Source organism: Lonchura striata, chromosome 31 (genome assembly GCF_046129695.1).
Source record: "Lonchura striata isolate bLonStr1 chromosome 31, bLonStr1.mat, whole genome shotgun sequence".
NCBI lineage: Eukaryota > Metazoa > Chordata > Aves > Passeriformes > Estrildidae > Lonchura > Lonchura striata.
The window spans coordinates 1,076,280-1,100,613 of NC_134633.1; the positions used below are offsets into that span (position 1 = coordinate 1,076,280).

General features: G+C 50.0%; 1 protein-coding gene across 1 annotated transcript in view; it reads left to right on the forward strand.

The window, feature by feature from the left end:
• The window catches only part of LOC110480643 (uncharacterized), a 31,004-nt gene extending 17,138 nt beyond the window's left edge, over positions 1-13,866 (forward strand). The window contains 2 exon segments of the mRNA XM_077789143.1: positions 12,299-13,306; positions 13,309-13,866. Coding sequence (XP_077645269.1) covers positions 12,322-13,306; positions 13,309-13,382 — 1,059 coding nt within the window. The 5' untranslated portion in view covers positions 12,299-12,321 and the 3' untranslated portion in view covers positions 13,383-13,866.
• Positions 13,867-24,334: the final 10,468 nt, after the last annotated feature.

The following is a 24,334-nucleotide window of genomic DNA, read 5'->3' on the forward strand; positions in this document are numbered from 1 at the left end:
GTTTAGGCTTTTCACTTCACCCTCTAGCTATAAGACAAACAAATTCAACTCACAAAGCTTTTTCATCCAACAACATGCCAAATAAAACTTTCACAGCCAAAAGCACATGCTGCCCAAATTCTCACAAATACACACAATCTAAGCACAATGCAAATATTTTAAATCAGTCTGCTCTCCCAAAAGTCAGTATTCCTCTGCAAAGCAAATAATTTCACAAACCTCTTACAACTTCAAGTTCATAAAGCTCCTAAACACACTTACAAAAATTAATAACACATGCCAAATCACACAAATTATAATGCTCACAACACTAACTCTTACAAACCACACAAAATACAATGCTCAAATAGTTTTCCACAGCCTAAACACGCAAAATCACAAACTCACCAAACAAACAGGGATCCAGTTACAATACACACATACAGCACTCGGGGCCACAACCCAAATTGTCACAACAGGACCCTTCGAGTCCCAAAAATTCAAACTAGCCACCCAAATTATGGATTTCTAAGGTGCACCTTTTAAATTACAAACTGAGACCAGAGCCACCCCTGCTCCAATCCAAATCCACAACACTACAGCCGCTGTCTCCTCTACGAGACACAGACTACAAAACCTCTGCTACTGCTGCCTCCTCTATGAGACACAGACTGCTAAACCTCTGGTACTGGTGTCTCCTCTACGAGACACAGACTACACAACCTGGGATACGAGATGTCTCTCGTGTCTTTTGAACTGCTTATATAACAAGGTACCTTCCCCCAAATATAAACATACCTCTTGTCCATAGCTCCAACAGGTTCTGGTCTTTCCCCAGGTAGTCAGTGAGATTGTAGGATCCTCTTCCCAGAAATTTCTGGGTGGGCGCCCAGAAGGGTCCCGGGCCCCCATTGGCCCCACAGCCAGAGAGAGCAGAGTCCTGCCGCAGTCGCCAAATGATTTATTGAAAAAATATGAATATTGAATTAGTACCGATATCGAACTGTGATGGACAAAAACCTCTCTAACAGTTTAAAGTTAGAAAGTGTGTGTTTATTCGACGCCGGGCAGTGTGCGGGATAGCTCCCAAATACACACCGCACCTTGCAGGTGATTAGAGAGTTTTTTTATCCATACAAGTATAGAATACTCAAAATACAAATACATATTCATAATTTTGGTACATCCCATTCCCCGCTTCGTATGCTAATTACTCCAAAAGCTATTAAGCATGCGTAGTTTGTCCCTTGAAATGGGTCTGTGGTCCCTTTCATGGGGAGGGGTCTTAAAAGGAGGAAGTAAATGAAGTCTTCCTCTTTCTGACCTTTCTACCTTTTCAATGCAAATATGACAAATGAACTCCTGGTAGAACTCCCATTCCCACTCCTTGTGTTCAATTGGTTTCAGAACAGAGGAGGCCCACAATTCTCTTATGTTCCTAAAAGCTATTTGTCAGTGTCTATATTCTTCATTATAAACCCAGCTAATTAAACATTGTGCTGAAAAGCAATCAATTATTAGTTAACTACTAACTCCTAACTTCATCAAGGCTTACTCATTTATTTTAATTAACTCTAGTAAGGGTTATTTCTAACTAAAATCTTAGCACCACTAAAATCTCTAAATTCCTTAAAATTTACGTGTTACCTTCTCCACTTCCCTCATTGCCCCCCTGGGTGTCCATGTCCTTAATTACCTCTGGGGGAATGTGCAAACTACCTCAGCATTCTCCCAAGGGACTGTCTTGGTTCGACAAGACAGGAGTCTGTGAAAGAGGGCAAAGCCTCCTGTGCAATGGAGAACGGCAAACCCCCCTCCCTCTGAATTACCAGGATCTTTAAATTAAAAGGCTCTCAGGCAAAGATATGGGAATGGGAGTAACAATTCTTTACTAGGAGAAAACTAGACAACAATTTAAAAAGGCAAATGCAATCGGTACAAACAAAACCAGTGAAAAAGTCCAGAACCTGAGGATTCGGGGTGCCAGTAGCAGTCCTGCTGGGATGATTGCTCCCCTTGCAGTGGTTGATGAATTGCAGCTGCAGTGGTGATCTTTAGAAGGGTATAGTTTTCCTCTGAAGATCTGGTGGCAGTGGGGCCGGTCTTCCTCTGCGCCGGGGTTGCCTCCGAGCTCTGCCGCTGTCGCCTCAGTGCGCTCCGGCTGCTTCGCTGCGAGTGCCGCCGAAGAGAGCTGCTTCTCTGGGAATCCCGCGAAGAGAGAGAGCGAGCTGCCTCTCTCCCCAAAAGCTACCCCTTTATACAATAATAGAGTGCTTGGCTTCCCCCTCTGGGTGGGACCCCTCACAATAGGATGGTGTTACATTTACCAGCCCGGCAGTGAGTCAGTCAATAGTGTATAAACAAACCATTGCCTCTACGGGGCAAAACATTGTCTTTGGGAGAGATAGCAAAACCTGTTCAACAGGTTTGCCTTCAACAGATGGCAAATAGAATACAAGCTTATCTTACAACCCAGGACAGGGACCCTTCAGAGACATTTTGGGATCATCATCCCTTTGGCCAGGACCCCTCCCTGGCTTTCCCTTTTCTCCCCTCCATGGGTGCCCTGCCATGTTCACTCCCTGAAGATCCCAGGGCACTCACTGATGAGATTTTCAGTGCTCTCTCCCTGCTGACTCTTCCCAGACCCCCCTGATGTGTCACTCATCTGTCTCCTGGTCACTCCCGGGTCCCCAATCAATCCCCGGTGCTGCCGCCAGCCAAGGGAGCCGATCAGCCAAAGTGGGTGAGGCACCTTCAGCTGCACTCCCTGCCCACTGCCCCAGATGGTGGAAGGAATTCGGGATGAGCCCCAGGGTGTGTGGAAAAATTGACATCAGCAGAGAATTCTGTCCACAAAGAAGACAGAGGAGTCCTGTAAAAGTAATTTCATTTCTAAAAATGGGAGAGGCCATGGGACATTCCCCATGGGATCTCTCCAATTGTTGGAGGACACAGCCTCCTTTTCATCCTAATTCTTCTGGCCGTATCTCCCTCTGCTTTCCCCATTGGCTGAAGTACCTGAGAGCTACAGACTTCCCAATCAGGTACTACATACCCCCTTCATATGCACCCCCTTTTATATAACAAACGATATTCACAGCTTTGTTAATTCTTTTTCGTTCTTCTGAAAGTTCATTATTTGAGCAGGACCTTGGCTGAGCAGCAGTCTGTGTCATCAACTGATAACATTTTCTGAAACTGATGGCTTCCCCTGTCACTTCCTTATATAATGGTCACTGGCCCTATCTCTGAGCAGATTCAGAGCATCTGTTTGTAAAGACACTATCCTCTTGTTCCTTTCATGGGCTCCTCCGTTTGTGGGACATCCCCCCTGGAGCAGGGTGTCCCCTCTGTGCTGCAGCCCCCGCGCTCAGGCAGAGCTCAGCCAATCAGAGCTCACGGTGCTGATGACTCACCAGTTGCCAGGCAGACTCGCAGCTCCCCGTGTTCCCCACCTGGACCCCACCTGCGCCCCCTCCTCAGCCCCATGGCCCCCGCGAGGGGAATTTGGGGAGGTGGGAGTGGGGCAGCGCCAAGGCCGGGCCCCCCCGCGCTGTCCTGGCGGGAGCGGCTGCAGTGGGGACCGAGTGCGGGCGGGAGCGGCCGAGAGCCCAGCGCTGCCCCAGCCCGACCTGCCCCAGCTCCATCCCTGCCCCTGCGCTGGGATGCTGTGGGTGTGGGGGGAAGAGGGAGCCGGCAGTGGGTGCTGGGCCTGGGGGCAGGAGGAGAAGGGAAGGAGAAGCAGGCTTGAGGAACAGAATGGTCGAACGATTCAGGTGGCAGGAGAAGGTGGGATTGTGTGGGAGAAGGAGGAATAGCAGGAGGAAGAGGAGTGTGAGAAAGAGTAGAGACACAGGACGAGGAGGAGCAGCAGAAAGAGGAAGCAACAGAAGGTTTCACCCCTCCCTGTCTGCAGCCTCCCCCCAGCCCCAGGTTTGCTCACCCCACATGTAGCAGGTGACTGTGGAGGGGGATCCACGATTTTCAGGGGGTGAATCTTGGTGTTTCTTAGCTTTCTGAGCTACATATTGTTTTTTTGGTTTTATGTGACAGCTGAATCCAATATGTTTTGGAGGAGGTTTTTGCAGAGTTGTGATGTTTGTGGAGTTTTTGATCTGTGTCTTGAAGTTTGCAGGATTTTTGGGCTGAGTTTTGGTGTTTTGGAGGTTCTTACAGACACGAGATTCCCAGTGACTTCCTGAGATGTTGCCTTCAGGGGAAGGCAAGGCGACCTGGTTGCAAGGAACGGCACGGCAGCCTGGCCTCGCACAGGCCACTTGGGCCACTAACACACGCTGACACTAATGTTGTGGACGGTCAAATGGCCTTTATTATCTTATCTCATGGGTTTAAATAGTCTCGGGGGACTTTGCTACATCGGGGGGGTTGGTAGGGTCTCTAGGGTTAGTGAGGAATGGAAAACTACTGGGTTAGTTGTAGTTACATGTTCTGGGGGTAATAGATAACATGTTGCAGGGTGAGGGGGGAAGGGTCTTGCTTTCCGTCACATCCCGAAATCTTCCATTCACCTGTCCCTATCTACTACATCTCCCCACTCTTCTTCATAAATAAAATGAAGTAGTCGTAGATATAGGCACTGGAGTGAGGTACAAACTTGTAACTTGGTAAGGGAAAGGGCTTTGGTAAACCTGAGTAACTCTCGCAAGGTGAGTTTCGAAGGCTCCTGCGACTGGCAGTGCTCGCAGTTTCTGGTTTATAGCATTTATTGCTGGCCTACGAATAGAATGTTCACCCGTTCTAGATGGGCCTGAACAAACGAGACCAGCTTGTTCAGCAGGCATGGTCCTAGGGTAGCAGCTAGCAGCAGTATTGCTAGTGGACCTACCAGGGCGGAAATTAAAGTGGTAAGCCAAGGTGATTGATTGAACCAGAATTCAAACCAGCTCTGTTGGGTTTCCTTGTCTCTCTTTCTCTGAGCCAGTCTATCTCGGAGTTCTGCCATGGAGTCTTTAATGACTCCCGTATGATCTGCATAAAAGCAGCATTCCTCTTTCAAGGCTGCACACAGTCCTCCTTGTTGCATGAACAAGAGGTCCAGTCCTCGCCTATTCTGTAAAACTACTTCTGAAAGCGAAGAGACTGATTTCTCTAGATAGGAGATGGATTTCTCGATCCTCTGCAGGTCTTCGTCGATGGTCATTTGCAGCTGAGAGAGTCCGTGCTGTTGGGTCGCGATGGCTGAGACACCCATGGCTGTGCCAGCTGCTCCCAGGCCCAGCAGCATTGTGATAGTTATACCTGTGATTATTTCTCTTTTATGGAGTCTGTTGGGTTCCTCAAAAAAGTGGTATACTTCTTCGTCCGAGTGGTACAGGACCCTAGGAATAATCAGAACTTGGACACAGAAGTCGATAGAGTCATTAAATTTGGCAAGGGACACACAAGGGCTTACTCCGGGTCGCTGGCAAACCCACATCCCAGACGCGGATGGGACCACACACTTATTGATCTTTCTGTTGGGCTTGACAACTTTAGTGCAGAAATTGCCTTTCTGCTTTGCTAAAGTTGCATTGCCAAAACATCTGCCCTGTCCTGTGATTTGACTCAGGGTGATTCCTCTGCAGGGAGTGTCCCATCTGCACTGGTGGGGGGCACTGGCTGTGGAGTAACTGAAGGGGGTATTTAAAGCAATGCCTTCATAGAAAGAGGGTTTAACATCATAGCAAAGCCAACAGGAGTTAGTTAGGTTTGGTTTGGTTTGGTTTCGTTCAGGGTTAGAAAGGTAGCTTCTAGCATGCGAAAGATTGGGTTTGGGTCTGACTCAGCTGTGCGGCCTATCTGGAGAGCATCCGCATGGCCAGTTGGGGTATCAGTGACCTTTGGGGGCAAGGTTTTGGGGTGGGTTGTGTTTTTCCCTTTTAGCACGTTCTTGATAACTTTATTGGGTCCTACTGGTCGAGGTGCTGGTGGTTGGAGCCTGATAATTCGTACATTCACCCACCTTCTCGGTCCTCTGAGGACCACTGTCCACGTTCTACCCGCGGCCCAACTAGGGTGATCTGGCTGTAGAACGGTCATGTTATAACTTACACATCCCCGATATCTAGGTTGTGCATTGTGGTCTCCACAGCCAATGGGTGCTCAGGTGAACTGTAAAAATTTGTTGGGCTCCTGCGGTTGCCACCCATCTCCCCATGGTCTGGCATCTGTAACAATGGTTTCGCAGCCCCAATATCTGCAATGTCCCCACCCTGGGTAGTCGCAGTACATTTTCCCTGGGTTGGACGCTGGGCACCAGTAAGATATGTACATGAGTATGATATGTGGGTTAATGGGCCGTAGTTTTGGTTGTCCTGGAAATAGGTCGGCTATGTGGAACATGGAGGATGGGGTGTTCGCTGTGGTGACCTCTTTGAACACCTTGTCACTTGAAAGATGTTGCATGACCCACCTGAATGGCTGATGAGGGTAATGGCCTAGGTCAGCTCGCCCCCCCAGCCACAAAGCCCAACAGCAAAATCACACAAAGACACTGTGCATGTCTGGGTCTCACCAGTGTGGGACTCTTGGGTTTTGTCTGGCTGCTTGGTGGTCCATCATCTCCCTCTGGGACAGGGGTGTACGTGTCACGGGGATGGTCTACGAGCATGTCCTGCAAACAGAAACTCACAGTTTTTCATTAGTTTCATTCTGAAGGTCAGGTTTGATTGACCTGAGTGGACACCACCTGATTCTGTCCTCTTTTTTGACTGCCGCGTACCCTCGTCCCGTAAGCGCCAGTCTCCAGCCCCGTTCCCATTCGCCTAGTTCGTTTTTGATAATGACCTGAGGGCCCTCTTCTAGTGTCCAGGTGGCCCAGTGCTTTCGAATGGGACTATTTGTCTCATCTCCCCTGGGGAATTGGTTCAGTGCTAGCAACGCAGTTGCCAGCATGCGCGTTTGGTCTCTTGAGGGAATGTAATTGGCAAAGCCCTCTGCCTTTGCCAATACTTCTAACTTGGCTTTTAGGGTCTGATTTGCTTGCTCAACAACGGCCTGTCCGGTGCTGTTATATGGGATCCCCTGTACTAAGGTGATGCCCCACACCGAGGCGAATTTTTGCACTGATTTGGAGATAAAATTGGAAGCATTGTCAGTTTTAATTTGCTTGGGGATACCAAGCCATGCCATAACTGTCAGCCAGTGCTGGATTGTGGCATTAGAGTTGGATTTGAGGTGCTGTGTTGCCACGATCACTCCACTGTAAGTGTCTACTGTCACTGCAAGCCATGCTCGGGGCTTCAGCAGTTCGCAAAAGGTGAAGTCCAACTGCCAGATTTCTGAGGCCTTGAGACCTCTTGGGTTGACCTCACCGGTCCATAGGGGTGACTTCTGGCAGTGAGGGCAAGTGGCCACTACGTGTCTTGCGTCTGCTGTCGAGATCCTGCATCTTTTCACCAGTGCTTTGGCTCCGATGTGGAGTGACCCATGCAGTTAACGAGCTTCCTGCAATGTCCACACTCCCTTCGCTGCAGCATCTGCTTTGTCATTGCCAGTCTGGAAGAAGCCCTTGACTGGGTTGTGGCTGTTGATGTGAATGACAGACACGGTGCCCTGTCGTGAGGAGAGCGCCTCTTCAAGCATTGAGGCCACTGCAGATGTTGACACACCTGGTCTTGATATGGCTAGGCAAAGCTTTGCCATGAATATAGAGTCTGTCACGATGTTGAGGTGTTCATCTTGGAAGAGTCCGCACGCCAAGACCACTACTGCTACTTCTAGCTGTTGCACTGACAGCGTGGGGTCACAAGTTTTGACGCAATGCCATGTTTCTCCTACCTGCTACACTGTTGCTGCAGTAGAAGTCGTGGAGGAGGTGTCTGTGAAGACCATCAGTCCTGGCTGTGGTCGGTCCACGACCTTTGGTGGCATGTCTATGTCGACAATGGTCAGTAGCTGGGTCCAAGGTGGTCTGGTGGCTTAGGAGATTTTTCCTCCGAAGCCAATGAGAGCAAGGGCCAGGTGCTCCGATATCGCGGTTGACTCCATGGTTGGTCGCTTGAGGAAAGGGAGGTGGATTCTTGCTGGCTCAGTCCCCAGGTGTCTCAGAGTGAGTTTCCTGCCTTTCATGATGAGGTTAGCAACGCATTCAATTCCTGAGGAAAATGCACGAGTTGGTCTTCCAAGGACCACCCATTGGATCGGCTGGGATTTTTCGGAAGGTCCTTGGGCCAGTGCTCCCACGCCTCCCTTCTGCGTGAAGTGGACATATAAATCTAGCAGTACGCTTGGGTTCCACCTGGCAAGTGTGCCAGTGGACATCTGACGTTCAATGAAGTCGAGAGAATCTGTTGCTTGTGGTGTCAGCTCCTTGGGGTCCCAGGGGTGTTTTCCTTTCAGGAGGTCATACAAGGGGTCCATGACCTCTGGAGGAACTAGGATGACATTGCGGAGCCACTGCAGAGATCCCACAAGGCGCTGCATGTCATGGACTGTCTTGATGTCTTGGCGGACCTTCACCCTGGGGGGGGTCATGTAGGAATTTGTGATCCCCACTCTCAGGAAGGTCATGCACGGTCCTCTCTTGATCTTCGTGTTCGCGATCTCAAAGCTGTTGGCCTGGAGAGTTTCTATGATTGTGGACACTAGGTGATCCACTTGGCTTGCTGATGGTGCGGCAACGAGCATGTTGTCCATGTACTGAATGATGGTTGCAGCAGGGTGGGAATGTCGGACTGGCATCAGTGCCCTGTCCAGGGTGATCTGGCATATGGTCAGGCTGTCCACAAGACCTTGCGGTAGCACCTTCCATTGGAAGCAGAGGTTAGGTCGCTCGCCGTTTAGGAACACGACAGAAAAGGCGAATCGTTCTTTGTCCTCAGCATGCAGGGGTATCGAAAAGAAACAGTCCTTGATGTCCAGCACCGCACATGGCTGCCCTTCGGGGATGGCTGAGTTCGCAGGCAGCAGTGTCTGAACTGGACCCATGGGCTGGATTATCTTGTTCACCTCCCTCAGGTCGTGGATGAGACGATAACCTTCTCCAGATCTCTTGGGGATTACAAATACGGGGGTGTTCCACAGGCTGGTGGAGGGTTCTATGTGACCCTTTTGCAGCTTGCGGTTAACCAGTTCCAGCAAGGCTGCCATTCGAGGCTTTGACAGGGGCCACTGCTTGACCCATATGGGGTCTGGTGATTTCCAAGTCAGTTTGATTGGCAGCAGTGGGTGTACGGCAGTGGCCCTCATTATAAATTTGTAATCCTGACTCCTAACATAGCGGGGATGTCCCTTCCTATCAGGGGTGGAGAGTTTTGCAAAATGTAGGGGTGAATTGCTACTGTTTGTTCTGGTCCCTTTTTTGTATGATGTGTTATAGCTACCAATTGGGTGCTTTTCCAAGCTCGGGACGGCCCTCCCACTCCGTTCACTGGGGGGACTTCTTTGCATTGCCAGTGTCGGGGCCACAGTGCCTGGGGAAAAATCGAGCAGTGTGCTCCTGTGTCTGCCCAAAACTGAAGCCCTATTACGTGGGGGTCCTGGCTGCCATAAAGGCGACATGTCCCCCACACCTTCAGGGGCTCCTTCCCTATTTTCATGGCCAGGGCCACCCAGGGGTCCCGCTCTGGGGCGTCTCCTGCTGGCCCTGCGGCACAGGCGCTGCTTGCGGTGGTAGTGGGTGTGAATGTACTGCAGGCTGTGTTGCGAAATTCTGCAATTGTGTCGCTGGCGGGGGTACGAAGCTGGCTGCCTCCTGTGGGGTATGGGGTATAAGGGCGCCCCGCCCCACTGGGGGTTGGCATAGATGGGCCGCCTTGCATTCGCGGTGGGAGGAGGCTGAGTGCGGCCTGCGCGCCCCCTCCCTTTCCCGTTTCCCTGGGGCTGGGACCTGCATTCCTTAGCAAGGTGCCCCTTCCTCCCGCAGCTCCAACAGGCTCCTCTTGGGTACGCTTGGGGTGGAGGCGCCGCGGGCTGCTGTGCTGGCTGGGGACAGCTCACCGCGATGTGACTTGCCTCCCCACACTTGAAACATGCCATGGCACTGGTCAAGCTGCCTGAATGGGTGTAAGATGCTCTTCCCTCACTACATGTCTGATCATGTCGGCCAGGCTGGCTCCAGCTGGCAGGGAGCATAAGATATCCTTGGTGACAGAGTTGCACTGCTGGCGCAAGCAGTCAGCTACCACGGGGCCCTTTGCCTCTGCCGGCAGGGTAGAGGAGTCTATCGCTGCCTGCAGGCGATCCACAAACTGTGTGAAGCTTTTGCTCTCTGCCTGCCTCACGGTGGACCATGGCAACGGCTTGGCCACAACCCAAGAAGCTGCGCAGATAGCCTCCCTAGCAGCCCGAGTGGTCGCTCTGACCTCCTCAGCCTGCATCTGCATGGCTTGTTGCAGAGGTGTGATCATATTGTGCTTTCCTATAAGCCTGGATAAACTCGATCCGTGTAGTGGTTGCCTCGCACCAGATGCTTGGGCTAGTAGCTTTGTACAATTATCCTCCCATTCATGTCTAAACACGATCATTCCTGCACCATCAAGTATCGTGCGACCTATTAGTTTGATATCAAAGGGAAGCAAGTTGTCATTACCAAAGAGACCATGGCCAAATTGATTCCTTTTTCTGCAATGGCTTTGACAATTGACTGTACATCTTTTGGGTTTACCGGGGTATATACCCTCTGCTGGTTCCCTCCCGGACCGGTGATCCTCACCAGGAAGGCTTGGATGGCAGCTGCTGGGGACCATTCAGCACAGGCTATTCTTATTTTTCCCCAGTCGGTAAACTGTGCTGGTTTGTATTGTGGTTGCTTTTCGGTGCGGCTTAAAGCTTTACTCAGTTTTGTTTTAAATTGCGTTGGCTCTGTTTCCTCCGTCTCAGAGTCCCAGCCGGCTTCCGTCAGCTCTTCCGAGCTGCCGGAGCTGCTGTTGGACTCCGAGTCGGAAGTCGAATGCCAGCGCATTTCCAGGGCTCGGTGCCTTTTTGTCCGGCTCCGACCTCGCCCCTCCGCCCGGGGGTGGCACTGCTCCCGCCCCCTGGGCTTGCCCTGCCTCCTGCAGGGGGAAGTTTCTCCCTTAACTGGTAGCAGTGTCAGGCGCGGCTGCCGATTGGCTCCGTGCCCTCTGCCGCTCTCCTCCTCTTTCTCCCACATACGCGCATTCGTAAAACCCTGCGCCTCTGGGCTTTTCCCGCCGAGACCGCCCGCGCCCCGCCCCTCTCCTTGGCCGCTGGCGCCAATTTGAACGGGGTACGGGGGTGGCGCGGGTCAGATCTCTTCCCAAGCTGCAGTTTCTGCATCTCTGGCTTCCTTTGCCAGCCTCTGCCAAAAGGATTCCGCGTGCTGCTGCACCTCCGGCAACGGGTCGCTGACCAGCGGCGGCGGGATGGATGGGGAACCCGCGGATTTTTGGGAAGGTTCCGCGGGGAGCTTTGGGCTCTGGCCCAGGGAGGGGGGTGGCGCGCCGGGCCCCCCCGGATCCCCGCTCCCGGGCGGATCGCCTTCAGGGGCGGTTTGCGTTGTCGCTCCTACCCCTATCTTGGGTGTAACCAACAAACACGTGTGCGCCGCGCTCCATGCCTCTTGATCTTCTAATGCTGCGCACAGGGCTTTTTCTACTTTGCCCCATGCCTTAAGGCTTCTGCCACTGCCTGAGGATTTCTTGTCCTCGGCCAGCGTGGCTGTGCATTTCTCCCATATCTCCGGATGTAATACATCCACGGGGCGTTCAATTGCCCCAAGCTCAAGCACCCTTGCTAAAGCAAGATAAAAATCTTTGAGCTTGCACTCAATACCCCACTGCTTATGAATCACACTCACGACCCTTGCGATGGCGTCCATGACGATCGCGGGTCCAGGGACCTCTCCCTCGCCGAGGATATGGTCTCACCGCCCTGGCCGCTGTCTTCTGTCCAGGTGACTCCCGCTACCCGAGTGAATCTTCCCGGGTTTCGGCACTAGATATGTTGCCTTCAGGGGAGGCAAGGCGACCTGGTTGCAAGGAACAGCATGGCAGCCTGGTCTCACACAGGCCACTTGGGCCACTAACACGCGCTAACACCAATGTGGTGGATGGTCAAATGGCCTTTATTATCTTATCTCATGGGGTTATATAGCCTAGGGGGACTTTGCTACGTCAGCGGGGGTTGGTAGGGTCTCTAGGGTTAGTGAGGAATGGAAAACTACTGGGTTAGGTGTAGTTACATGTTCTGGGGGTAATAGATAACGTGTTGCAGGGTGGGGGGGGAAGGGTCTTGCTTTCCGTCACATCCCAAAATCTTCTGTTCGCCTGTCCCTATCTACTACACTGAGATGAACTTGGGCAAGGAGGGATGCCCAATCCAAGATGCTCTCCTCTTGTTTTTTCCCCCAAACCAGGATTTTTCATTTCCAGGGCGTGGATGGATGGAGGAAGAGGAAAAGCCCCGGAGATCCCTCATGTGGAGCTGCAAACCCAGCCCAGGGAGCTGCAGGGAGGAAAGAGCTCCCCTGAGCCTGGAAGGCAGGCAGAGATCCAGCCAGAGCTGGTGGAGAAGCCTCATGGCAGGGAGAAGCCCCACAAGTGCTTGGAATGTGGGCAAGGTTTCAGCCAGAGTTCCCACCTGATCCAGCACCGGAGGATTCACACTGGGGAACGGCCCTATGAGTGCTTGGAATGTGGGAAAAGTTTCAGCCAGAGCTCAAATCTGATCCGTCACCAGAGGATCCACACTGGGGAACGGCCCTTTGAGTGCTTGGAATGTGGGAAGGGTTTCAGCCAGAGCTCCGGCCTGATCCAGCACCAGGTAATCCACACTGGGGAACGGCCCTATGAGTGCTTGGAATGTGGGCAGGGTTTCAGCCGTTTCTCCAACTTGATCCGGCACCATGGGATCCACTCTGGGGAACGGCCCTACAAGTGTGGGGAGTGTGGGAAGAGCTTCAGAGACATCTCTAGCCTATTCCAGCACCAGGTGATCCACACTGGGGAACGGCCCTATGAGTGCTTGGAATGTGGGCAGGGTTTCATCCGGAGCTCCCACCTGATTCGGCACCAAAGGATCCACACTGGGGAGAGGCCCTACGAATGCGGGAAGTGTGGGAAGGGCTTTAGAAACAGCTCTGAGCTGATCCGGCACCAGGTGATCCACACTGGGGAACGGCCCTACACCTGCTTGGAATGTGGGAAGAGCTTTGGGTGGAGCTCAGACCTGAGAACACACCAGCGCATCCACACCGGGGAGAGGCCCTACGCATGTCCCCAGTGTGGAAAGAGGTTTCATACCAGCTCCAGTGTCCTCCTACATGAGCGGATTCACACAGAGGAGAGGCCCTACCGCTGCCCCGACTGTGGGAAGGGCTTCAAGCGAAACTCCAACCTCACCATCCACCGTCACATCCACACCGGGGTGAGTGTGGGGAGTGCGGAGAGAGCTTCTCCAGGAACTCAGCCTTGACCAGACTACAACAGATGCACCACTAAGGGAAGCCCTGTGAGAGCCCCGAGTGAGGGAAGAGCTTGGAGTGAGGGAAGAGAATGAGGGAAGAGCTTGTAGTGAAGGAAGAGAGTGAGGGAAGATCTTGGTGCGCTGCTGCAGCTCCATCCCCCATGGGCGGATCCGGGCTGGATGATCCCCAGTGACCCCCGTTGGGCAGAGCCCTGGTGCCTCTGTATGGGGAATGAAACAGAGAGGAAAGCAATGGAGCTGATAAAGGGGCCCTATATCTGAGGCCTGACTGAGCAGAAACTGTGGGAGACACAGACACAGTTTAAGTCTCCCTGGGCAAGAAGTGGCCAGGCAAAATGGTGTGAGACTTTGTGATAAGTTTCCCAGGTGACCTGATGTCACGAAGAATGTGCAACCAATGGGAAATTGTTATCAAAAACAGAGCCCTATATAAGCAATATACCAGTAAATCGCTGTATAAACACCTGCTCCACACAATAAAATTGGCTTTGGTCTAAACTCAGATGTCCCCGTCTCTCCATAGTGGATAACCCTGTTGTGGGTGATCCCCGTTGGGTGGGGGGAAGGTGCTGGAGGGATTTCTTTCCCTTCTCCTTGTGCTGCTGTGGTTTGGTTGGTAATAAATTCCCTCCCTGTGCCCAGGCTGGGTCTGTTGCCCCAGTGGGATCTGTCCCGTTCCTTCTCTGCACTCCCGGGCCTCTCTTCAGGCAATCAGAGAAGGCACTGTAATAATTGAGCCAATCAGAGCGCACAGCGCTGATGACGCCTCAGTTGCCGGCAGACCCGCAGCGCCTAGAGCTCCTCACCTGGACTCCACCTGTGCCCCGCCCTCGCCCCCGGGGCCCCCCACCAGGGGAATTTGGGGAGGGGGAGGTGTCAGACCCTGCCCAGCCCTTGCCATGGGGTGTGTGGCGGCAGCTGGGGCCCTGCTGGCGGCACTGGAGTGTCGCGGCGCGGCATGCGCCCCCCCTCGCCGCGATACCCCGAGCGGTGGCGTGCTGGGCGGTGAGAGGGAAGAGAACGGGCGGCCGCTCCCCCCGGGGTGCTCTGCTGTCCCAGTCGGTGGCGCGGGAACAGAGGGAGGCGACACGGGACTTGGGGGTGAACAAGATGGATTTATTCGGTGAGCCCCAAGACCTTGTGGAGAGGGTGAACAAAGGTTTTATACAGAACTCAAGAGGAGGGGAGTAGGAACAGCAACCAATGAGGGTAGGGCTGGGGAGGAGTTTAAGGCAGGACTAACATAGCACAAACCAATCAGGGGAAACGGGGGAGTGGAGTAACACAAAGTAACCAATAGGGTGTTGAGCCTCACTAAATAGACAGGGAATGGTCTGGAAGCAGGGGAGGAGGCTGAGAGGAATGACAGGGAATGTTCTGGGGAAAGGGGCAGGGAAAGGGAGGATTGACAACTTGGAGAGGAGTGGGTTAGGGAAGAGCTTGGGGAGATTGACAGCTGGGGAGAGGAGGAGATTGGGGGGTTGGGGGGTGAACAGACACTGAACAAATATCAAATAAAATAAAAACACACCACCGCACTGGAGCCCCTCTGGCTGGGGGCACAGGGCTCCCAGGTGAGCAGGAGGGGAAGTGCTGGGACAGTGTGTAGAGAAAGGGAAATGGGGAGATGGGACCACCAAACAGATGTTGGGGGGAGGTGGTGTTTGGGGAGGTCTGGGAAAGTGGGAGGAAAATATGGAGAAGGGTGGAAGAGAGGAACTGGGACCATGTGAAGAAAGGTCCGTTGGTGGTCATGTGGCACTTGGGCTGCAGAGTCAGGGTTGCCTCAGGACTCTTGGCTCCTCTGGGCTGCTGCGGGGGGCACCCCCGGAGCTGTGTCCTGCACACGCAGGGCTGTTCCAGGAGATGGTTAAGTCCGGGTGTCACTTCATTAACGGCACTAAGCAGGTGAGGTTGGTGCAGAGGAACATCTACAAGTGGGAGCAACTCCTGCACCTGGGTGGTGACGTGGGGCTGTATGTGGGGGATACCTCCTCTGGGGAGAACTTTGGCAGGTACTGGAACAGCAACCTGGAATGGATGGAGCACAGACTGGCTGCAGTGGACAGGCACTGCTAGCACGAGTACAAAGTGTCCACTGAGGTGAGCATGTGGCAGAGCATGTCCCCTCGGGCCCTGCCCTGGGAATGACCCTGGAGCCCCTCAAAAGCTCTCTGGGAGTTGACCCACTGCATACAGCCCACCTTATGTGGCCTGCTGCCCCCTCACCCCAAATGACTTTGGTGGTTCTCCCAGTCCATCCCAGTCTCTCCCAGAGTCATCACAGTCCCTCCCCAGAGTCACTCCCAATTCCTCTCAGTCCAAAGCCATTCCATTCCAAGTATATCCCATTCCTTGTAACTCCACTCCCAGACCTCCACTCTCTCCCAGTGCCCTCCCAGTCCCTCCCAGTCCATTGAAAATCCTTTTCAGTCCAATCCCAGACCTCCCCTCTCTTCCTGTCTCCCCCCACCCTATCCAATTTCATTCCCGGTCCCTCTCAATGCCACACCAGCCCTCTCCCATCTCCCCCAGTTCCCCGCAGCTGATCCCAGTGTGTTCCCAAACTCTCCCAGGGCCCATCCCACTGTGTCAATCTTGCTGGGCCCCTCAAGCTCCCAGCACAACCCTGGCCACCTGCTCTGCCCCATGATGGATTTCTACCCTGCACACATCCAGCTGAGGTGGTTCCAGGGCCAATAGGAGCTCTCTGTGGTGGCCACCAACGTGGTCCCCAACAGGGACTGGATCCACTAGCTCCTCGTGCTGCTGGAAACCCCCCCACTCCCAGGGCGGGGTCACCTGCAGCTGCCAGGTGGAGCACGTCATCCTGGAGCACCCCTGAGCCAGCACTGGGGCACAGCCCGGTCCCCACAGCACCAGGGACAGAGGGAGAGGCACTGGGGGGACTGGGAGGGGGATTGGGGTGTGCTGGGACTTACTGGGAGGGAGTTGGAAAGAGCCTGGTTTAAACTGGAAGAGGGGCTTTGGGGTCTGGAAGGGCTGAGAAGGGGTTTGAAGGATACTGGGGAGGGTAGGATGGGGTTCCAGGGGTCCTGATGGGCACTGGGAGGAAGTTTGGGGGTGCTGGGTGTGACTGGGAGGGATCAGAGAGAGCCTGGAGGAGCTGGAAGGAGATTGGGGATGGAAAAGCAGAGGTTGGGATGAGGTTGGTTGTGCTGGGAAGAGACTGGGAGGGCTCTGGGTGAGTCCTGGTGGGGCTGGGAAGGGACTGGGAGAGGGTTTGGGAGTCCTGGGTGGGCTGGGAGCAAGTGGGAGGGTGCTTGGATGGATGGAACTGGGAGCACTGGTGCGGTGACAGTGAGACAGAAATGGTGGCACTGGGAGAGGGACAGTCTGTCTTCGTTTGTAAAGGCAGGTGTCTGAGCCTCCCCTGAAACAGAAAAAAATGTAAACTCCCTCCCTGCAAATCATTATAAATTTGAAAGTAAGGGGGGCTCTCAGGCAAAAATATGGGAGCTGGTGTTGCGGTGTCTGTGTCGCAGCGTGCTGGGTGTTGGTGGAGCGCTTAGTGTCAACAGCAACAGGGATGCGACATACCCCCTGTGAGCTCTGCAAATCCCAGTTATCCTTGGACGGCACAGGAACAGAAAAGAGTGGCACGGGTCTTGGGTAGAACTGGGTTGATTCATTAGATGGATGACACGAGGATCCAAGACCAAACCCAAGACAAGACTTAGGAGGTATACAGAGGTTTTTACACAACAACTTAGGGGGCGTGATACAGGACAACCAACCAATCTAAGGCAGGACTAATATTCTATATATCTATCAGGGAAAACAGGGGAGGGGAGCAGTACAAAGAAAAAAATGGTGTATCGAGTTCTGAGGGATTGACAAGGAATATTCTGGAGAAAGGGGTAGGCCTAGGGAGGATTGACAACTTGGGAGGGGAGATTAGGGAGGAGAATAGTGGGCAAACGAGAACTTACAGCAAAACACAGCGGTCCAAATTGAAGCACCAAGATGTTTCCTGTTACCATCTGAATAGCAGTTGCCTCTGGGCAGTTTTCCTTATCTCCTGTTAACAGGCCCATCAATGTCTTGACACATGACTCAGAGATAACACTCTCCAGGAGCCACTTCTGTTTAACAGGTGATTAAGGACACACCTCATGACTCAGAATAACATCAGCCCATTGTGAGATGCTCTGCCTAGGGGGAGGAGCTAGGCATTCCCACCTGGATAAATCCGGGGATTTCTAGACAGAGAGGCAGCCTTTCCACAGGTTTGCAAGAAGACACAGCAACCACATCTGCCATTCCAAGAGGACTGCAGCCACTCCAATTTGGACTGCTACCAGCACGCTGGCCAAGAGGGGTGTCAGGTTGTATTCTGACTTTTTCAGTGGTCTTCCTTTTGTATCATTGCATGCATTTTTGTCTTTTTCCCTTTTCCCAATAAATTGTATTTCTGACTTGGAGTCTCTCACTGGTTTTGCTTTCAAACCAGAACAGCACAACATCTCCCCCTTTCCTTTTAAAAAAAAGACGGGTGAGTTCTGGGGTTTAAACAAATTAAGAAAGGGTATAAATATAACCATACAAATTCATATAACAAATACAATGCTTTCATAACATACAACAAGTTACTAAAATGACAGAGGAAATTCAGAAACTATTAGAGAAAGGATTAACTAATCATTGATATAACATATAAGGGAAGACTCTTCTTCACTTAATAAACTCATTATAAAACGCATGAAATCATTAAAGTCATTATGACATGCAGAGGGACTTACTTCTAAATGTCAATTAGCTTGTAAGGCACAGTCACTGAATGTTGAAATGGTTTTACCAGTTTGACTTTCCGCCTGATGTTTTCTCCTTTTTTGTGCCTTTACCCATTTTGCTAATTACCAACTGAACAATACCTCAACTTAAAATTATTAATTTACAAAGATAAGCTTTAAGGAAGTGACATGAAATAAATCTTAAATGAGGAAACTCTAGAAGAGGCAAGCTTAAAGGAACTCAATATTTGCAGTAACCAGGAACCATATCTAAACAATTGAATCTGAGAATAAACTGGCTCTTGGTTACTGTGGTGTTTAACCATTAAAATTTCATTTTATTAAAACAATTGTAAAATAACAAAAGGCCAGTCACTCCACTTGGCTGTAGACTTTCTTCTCTGGTGACTTGATAGGTGGCTAATGGCTGAGTCTACTTTTTATTATCAAACCTTGAGTATCATCCTTCTGCAGGGCCCTTTGCAAGAAAATTATAACCAAGGTCTAAAGAGTAGTTCAATAAACTTATTCTTTAAAACTCATTAAAACTTCGAAAAATATTAATTAAAATCTCCGCTTATAATTCTAAATTATAATAAATTAATATACAGTTTTGTGGGGACTACTCAACCCCTCGGAAGTATATGTGAATGTCAATCGCTTTTAACTTAAGCAAGGAAGAAGGCAGCAGGAAGGTTCAAGGGTACTAAAAAGATTGGAGGGAGCCAGGGAGACGGTAGCAACCCTGTGCTTTCAAGTTTCTGCAGGCTGCTCCCTCCAGTCTGTTCAGCAGAATAACTAAAATTAAGGTAAGTTACCTTAAATTTACCAGGTTTTAACAAACAAGAGTTGACATTCATGATCCTTCTGCAAACTCATAGCAAGATAGAAATCAAAAGGAACACCAGGTGGGGTACAGTTAGGAAAATGGATAGGGACCTTAAGCAGTCACTTCTGTATAGTAAAGAAGTCATTTTATCTTGACTGTTTCATTTTATTTTGTTTTGGTTTTTTTATTATTTTCATTTGACTGTTTCTTTTAATTTTCATTCAACTGTTTATTTTTATTTTCATTGTGATGATAATGAGTTTTTGACCATGGGAAATTTCCTCTTATGTATCCCTTCCTTTTGTAAACATAACAAACTTTTAATTTTAGGGATGGACAAACATTTGTCCAGTGTTGCTTTTCTCCACATTTAAAACATGTTCTTAATTGTTCTTTTTGCTTCTTTCTTCTGAATGGTTCCTTTTGCTTCTTTTTTTTCCAAATTTTTCTTTTTGCTTCTTATTTACCTGATCAATTATCACAAATGCTGAAGCCTGCAAATCTATGTATTGGTAGCTACTAATGTAGAAGATGGGACATGCCCTGGCTTGTCTGGCCCCTGCTGCTGAACCAAATAGCGGCAGCTGTGGAGTTTCACCCCAGAGACACGTTTGGCTAGCTGGATGTTGCAGTGGGCGCATGGAGAGAAGTCCAGGCGTGCCGGAGCTCAGGTGGCGGCGGGATGGAATTTCCTCTCACAGAGGGTCTGCTCCTCAGGTTTCCTGCTGCCGGAGGGGCCTTTAAGGCAGTGGTGAAGGAAAGGAGTAGGTTCTGATGGAGGGTTTAATCCAGAGCTTTATTCTAGCCCACAGGACTCTGAATGTAGCAGCAGCTCCAAACAGAACTCCCACAGGCCTCTGAATCCAGTCACTGCTCCATCAGAACTTCCCGGACTGCGTGTCTGCTTGCCCTTTTTCCTTGGGGAGGGGAGGACGGGAGGGGATAGGGTGCCACCAACCAGGTATGGGAGAGGAGGTCTCAGGGGACAAAGGACATCTGGATGGCCCAATGCCCCCTGGGGGTGGAGGGCATCTTTTGGATCTGCCCAATCACTCGACGCGCTTCTGGAATGCCAGGAGTGACAGACAGTGCTCAGCAGGTGTTATAAATGAAAATTGATCCAGCCAAATTAAAAAAGAAAAATAAAATATTTATTTTACAATCAAATTCTATCTAGCCAGCCACAAGGAATGAACAGAGCCGAGCCCGGGATCGGTGCTGGGTGTGTAACAAAGAAGTCAGCCTCAGCAGAGGGTCCCTCTATGACTACACCCCATCCTCCTGGTACGAGCAGTTTTTGTAGGGAAAATTCCTCCTGAGGCCAGGGTTTTGGCAATCAGTCCTTTCTTCCCATTAAGAGTCCTGTACATCAATGAAATTTCTTTTCTTGGCATTGGGTGGAACAATCCAATGTCCGTGTTCATGAATCCCATGATGTAGTTACAGGAATCTGGCATTCCCATGTATCGGCCTGGAGGATTTCCATGACACCAATCTCGGATTGTTGACATGATGATCAGTGCCTGGGCTCCCCATATCGCTTGGAGGTACAGCCCATCTCCAGCCCATCTCAGGCCAAGCCACATCCGTTTACATGTAAAATCAGGTTTCAACATACACCAAGTTTTGCCTGTGAGGGTGGGGGGTACTCCTAATACAAGCGTGTGCACTCCCACAAATATTCAATATTACATATATCATACTAGAAATGGTGTGAATTATATCTACTAGACATAACACAGGAGTCAGGGTGGGGAAAGGAGGAGTGATTGACATACCTGGGAGGACACCTTCAGGGGAGGAACCAGGGTTGGGGGTAAACTATGAAGGCACACTGCAACACTCATACAAAGTTGACAGTCTTTTCCACAGGCTAAAATTGAAGCCACAGGTATTTTTGACTTTGTTCCAAGGTCTCCAAGCCCCCTGCTAGGGTCTTGAGACAGCCAGGGCAGCCAGAGGGATGTCCTGTGTTCCCTCATCTTCCCCTCCTCTTTGCACCAAAAACACCTCTTTGGCAGCCCTGTTCATGGCCCACAATGTGCATTGAAAAAGGGATGGCAAAATGAGCAGAAGAATTACAAGCCCTACTAAAATGTAAAAAGCTGTTTTTAAAAGTTTCCTCCACAAGGTGAGAGGTCAAAAAAGTCAGACATACCATTCAATCAAGACCCAGTAACTTCTCTGACTTTTCCTATACCTTCTTGCAATTGCTTTATGTTTTCATGAATTGATTTTGAATGATCAGACAAGTTCATGCAGCACATCCCCTCATATTCTTCGCACCTGTGCCCATGTGTCAGCAATAAATGATCAATTGCTGCTCTGTTTTGAAGGTCACTCGTCTTACACTGTTGACATCTGTTAACATGTCACTCAGTGCAAGAGAGACGGCAGGAGCGTGCTTGCTCAGCCAGCATCCCATTCATCCAATTGAGCCAAGGCTACTCCTGATGCTGTTAGTGGTGAGAATATTGCAGCCACAATTCTCTGAGCCTTTTTCCATGTGTGAACATTATCATCACAATTTGGATCATACTGTTCAACTTCTCTTTTCCCCCTACATTTTTGTTCTTTCAAAATTGTCAAGTCGGGTGTTAGCAATGAAAGTTTTCCAATGCTGCATGGACCGCCTGTGACATTTGCAGGGATAGCAGGCCAAATTCTGTCCCCATAAATGAAAAAAATTCCTCGCATCAATTGTGCTGGAACTCGGTGGAATGGTCTGTTTGACACCTTGCTGTAATTGCACCAAGAAGATGCATTTTTATAAATTAAATGGTTTGGGGTGACATCTATAATTTTGTTCTCTGCTTGTGTCACTCTTGAAATGCCGAATTCTGTACAAAAATTAATTTCCACCGAACCAAGAATTTCCAATTTCTGAGGCTCAAAAGGAGCCAGTGGGAGAAATTGTGTCCAAACATGCCATCCGTCCACAGGATTCAAAATGACCTGTGAAACCTTTGGAGGTATGTCCTTTGGTATTGGCCATTTGTTCACTGGCAAGCCTAACAAACATGTTGAAAATGGGTTTTTTCGGCCTTGAGTGTGTCAAGCAGATGGTGCCCAAACCTGCTGCATTGGCCAAAGTTCCCCAAACATTTTCTTTTGGTTGGATCATGGGCAAGAGTTCCAAATTGCCTAAGACAATTAAAAATAGCATGAAAAAACACAAAAGCAACATCTGGACTTTGCAATGCAATGACACCCAAGTCCCAAAACTCTTGATTGAAGAGATGTTCACGGTCTTGACACCTGCTCACATCTGCATTTTCGCCTCTGTGTTTTCAGATCCAGTGTCTGCTTGTGTCTGGGTTTGAGAGGGCTTCACATGTCTTGCCAAAACCCACTTTGGTCCTCATCCTGTGGAGACAAGAGCAAAACCCTTGCCCCAAGTTATTAATTTGAAAAGGCCTTCAATCTGTCCAGATTCTGGGTTTCTGATCAAAACTAAAGGATTCTCCCTTAGTTTTGCCTGTGTGCTGTTTGAAAAATACCTGATGATTGGTGGACTGGGCTCTGAAAAAGAGCCACTTAGAAAATTCAGCACATACAAAGCCTTGTTCAACCACACGTGAGGTGTTGCTTCTGCCCTCCCCCTTTTCTGTTTGTCCAAAAGGGATTTCAGGGTGTGATGTGTTCTTTCAATGATTGCTTGACCTGTGGGAAAGTAGGGAATACCAAAGGCATGTCTTTTTCCAGAATTTGTCAAGCAATTTTCCTATATAAGTTGGACCAGTATCTGGTTTTATTTCTTGTGGTACTCCTAGTGACGCAAATGCTTGTAAAAAATGTTGACAGGCATGTTGTGTGCTTTCCCCTATGTGTAATGATGCAAAACCGTTCCAGAAAAAGTGTCAACTGAAACGTGAATGTTTTTGAGTTTTCCAAAAGATGGATATTTCATGACATCAGTTTGCCACAATTGGAGACACTTCAATCCTCTTGGATTGACTGCTCCTGTGGATGCAGGTGGGTGCAGAAGCTGGACAAACAGTAATGATTTCCCTCGCTTGACTTTTGGAAATGTGATAGGATTCCATCTGTGACCATGCATTCTGATGAAAAAATGCATGGCTCAATCTTGCCTGTTAAAAAATGTCTGGCAAGGTCTGTGAAATGGACATGGTTAATTAGTCTACGTGGGCATTCCCTTCTGCTAAGAATTCTGGAAGAGAGGAATGCGCTCTGATGTTGTCCTGGCTTGTAAGATCAGCATGTATTCTATTGCCATCTGTTGGAGGTTGGGCAGTTTTCTTATCTCTTCCAAGAACAATGTCTCCCTCTGGGGAGATATCTTCTGTTACTGGACCATTGAATGACTCACTGCATGACTGGTAAAGTTACATCATCCCATGGTGAGATGCTCCACCCAGAGGGAGGAGCCAACATCCCTACCTGCATAAAATCAGCACTTTTTGGGACAGCAGGGCAGCCCCTTTGCTGGATTCCCAGAGGAGCAGCTTCTTCCCCGATGGATCCCCAGAGGAAGACCAGGCCCATCTACTACATCACCAGACCTTCAGAGAAAACTCCACCCTTCTGCAGCATCACCTTTTCAGCAGCATTTCATCTGTCACTCCAGGAGGAGCAGCCACCCTTAACTGGACTATTCCTAACACCCTGACTCCTCAGGGTGTCAGGTTTCTGACTCTATCACTAGTTTTTCTTGTACTAATTACATTTTCTTTTAAATTTAGGGGTTTTTTCTATAGTAAAGAACTGTTATTCCCATTCCCATAGCTTTGCCTGAGAGCCTTTTAATTTTGAAATTGTGGCAATTCGGAGGGAGGGGGGTTGCCTTTTCAATTTTACAGGAGGCTCTTGCCTTCCTTCACAGACTCCTGTCTTTTCAAACCAAGACAGATTCTGGCACCCAATGTGGGTCTCGAGAGCATTGAGAGGAAAACAGGATCAATAGTTCCTAAGTAATTTAATTTTTATTTGTGTGTGCTGATACAGAAACATCTTTAAGTATCACCATGTGGTCTAGTTTACCCTGGTTTTGGTGGCACGTGGTCGTGGCTGTATTTCTCCCATTTGCCTTCCCTTATCTAAACATGGATCCTATAACTAAGGCTACTGTGTCTGTTATCCAGTTTGGCTTCTGGCTTAGAAAGGTGAGGAATTCATGGATCTTTAACTTCCTCTGCAAGGCAGGTACATGGATTCAGAGCTATCACACACTATACTTTTTGGGTTACTTTAATAATGGTACCTACTGTGAGGAAATTATACCGGGGGAAGTTTTCTCACAACCTTTTAACCATCTTTTTGGGTCTGCTCCACCAGTTTTCAAAGGGTTAAGATCCTCTCTAAGTGCTAATGATATCATACAATAGGTGGTGTTGCTGATAGTCCTGTTATATTTAGCATTCAG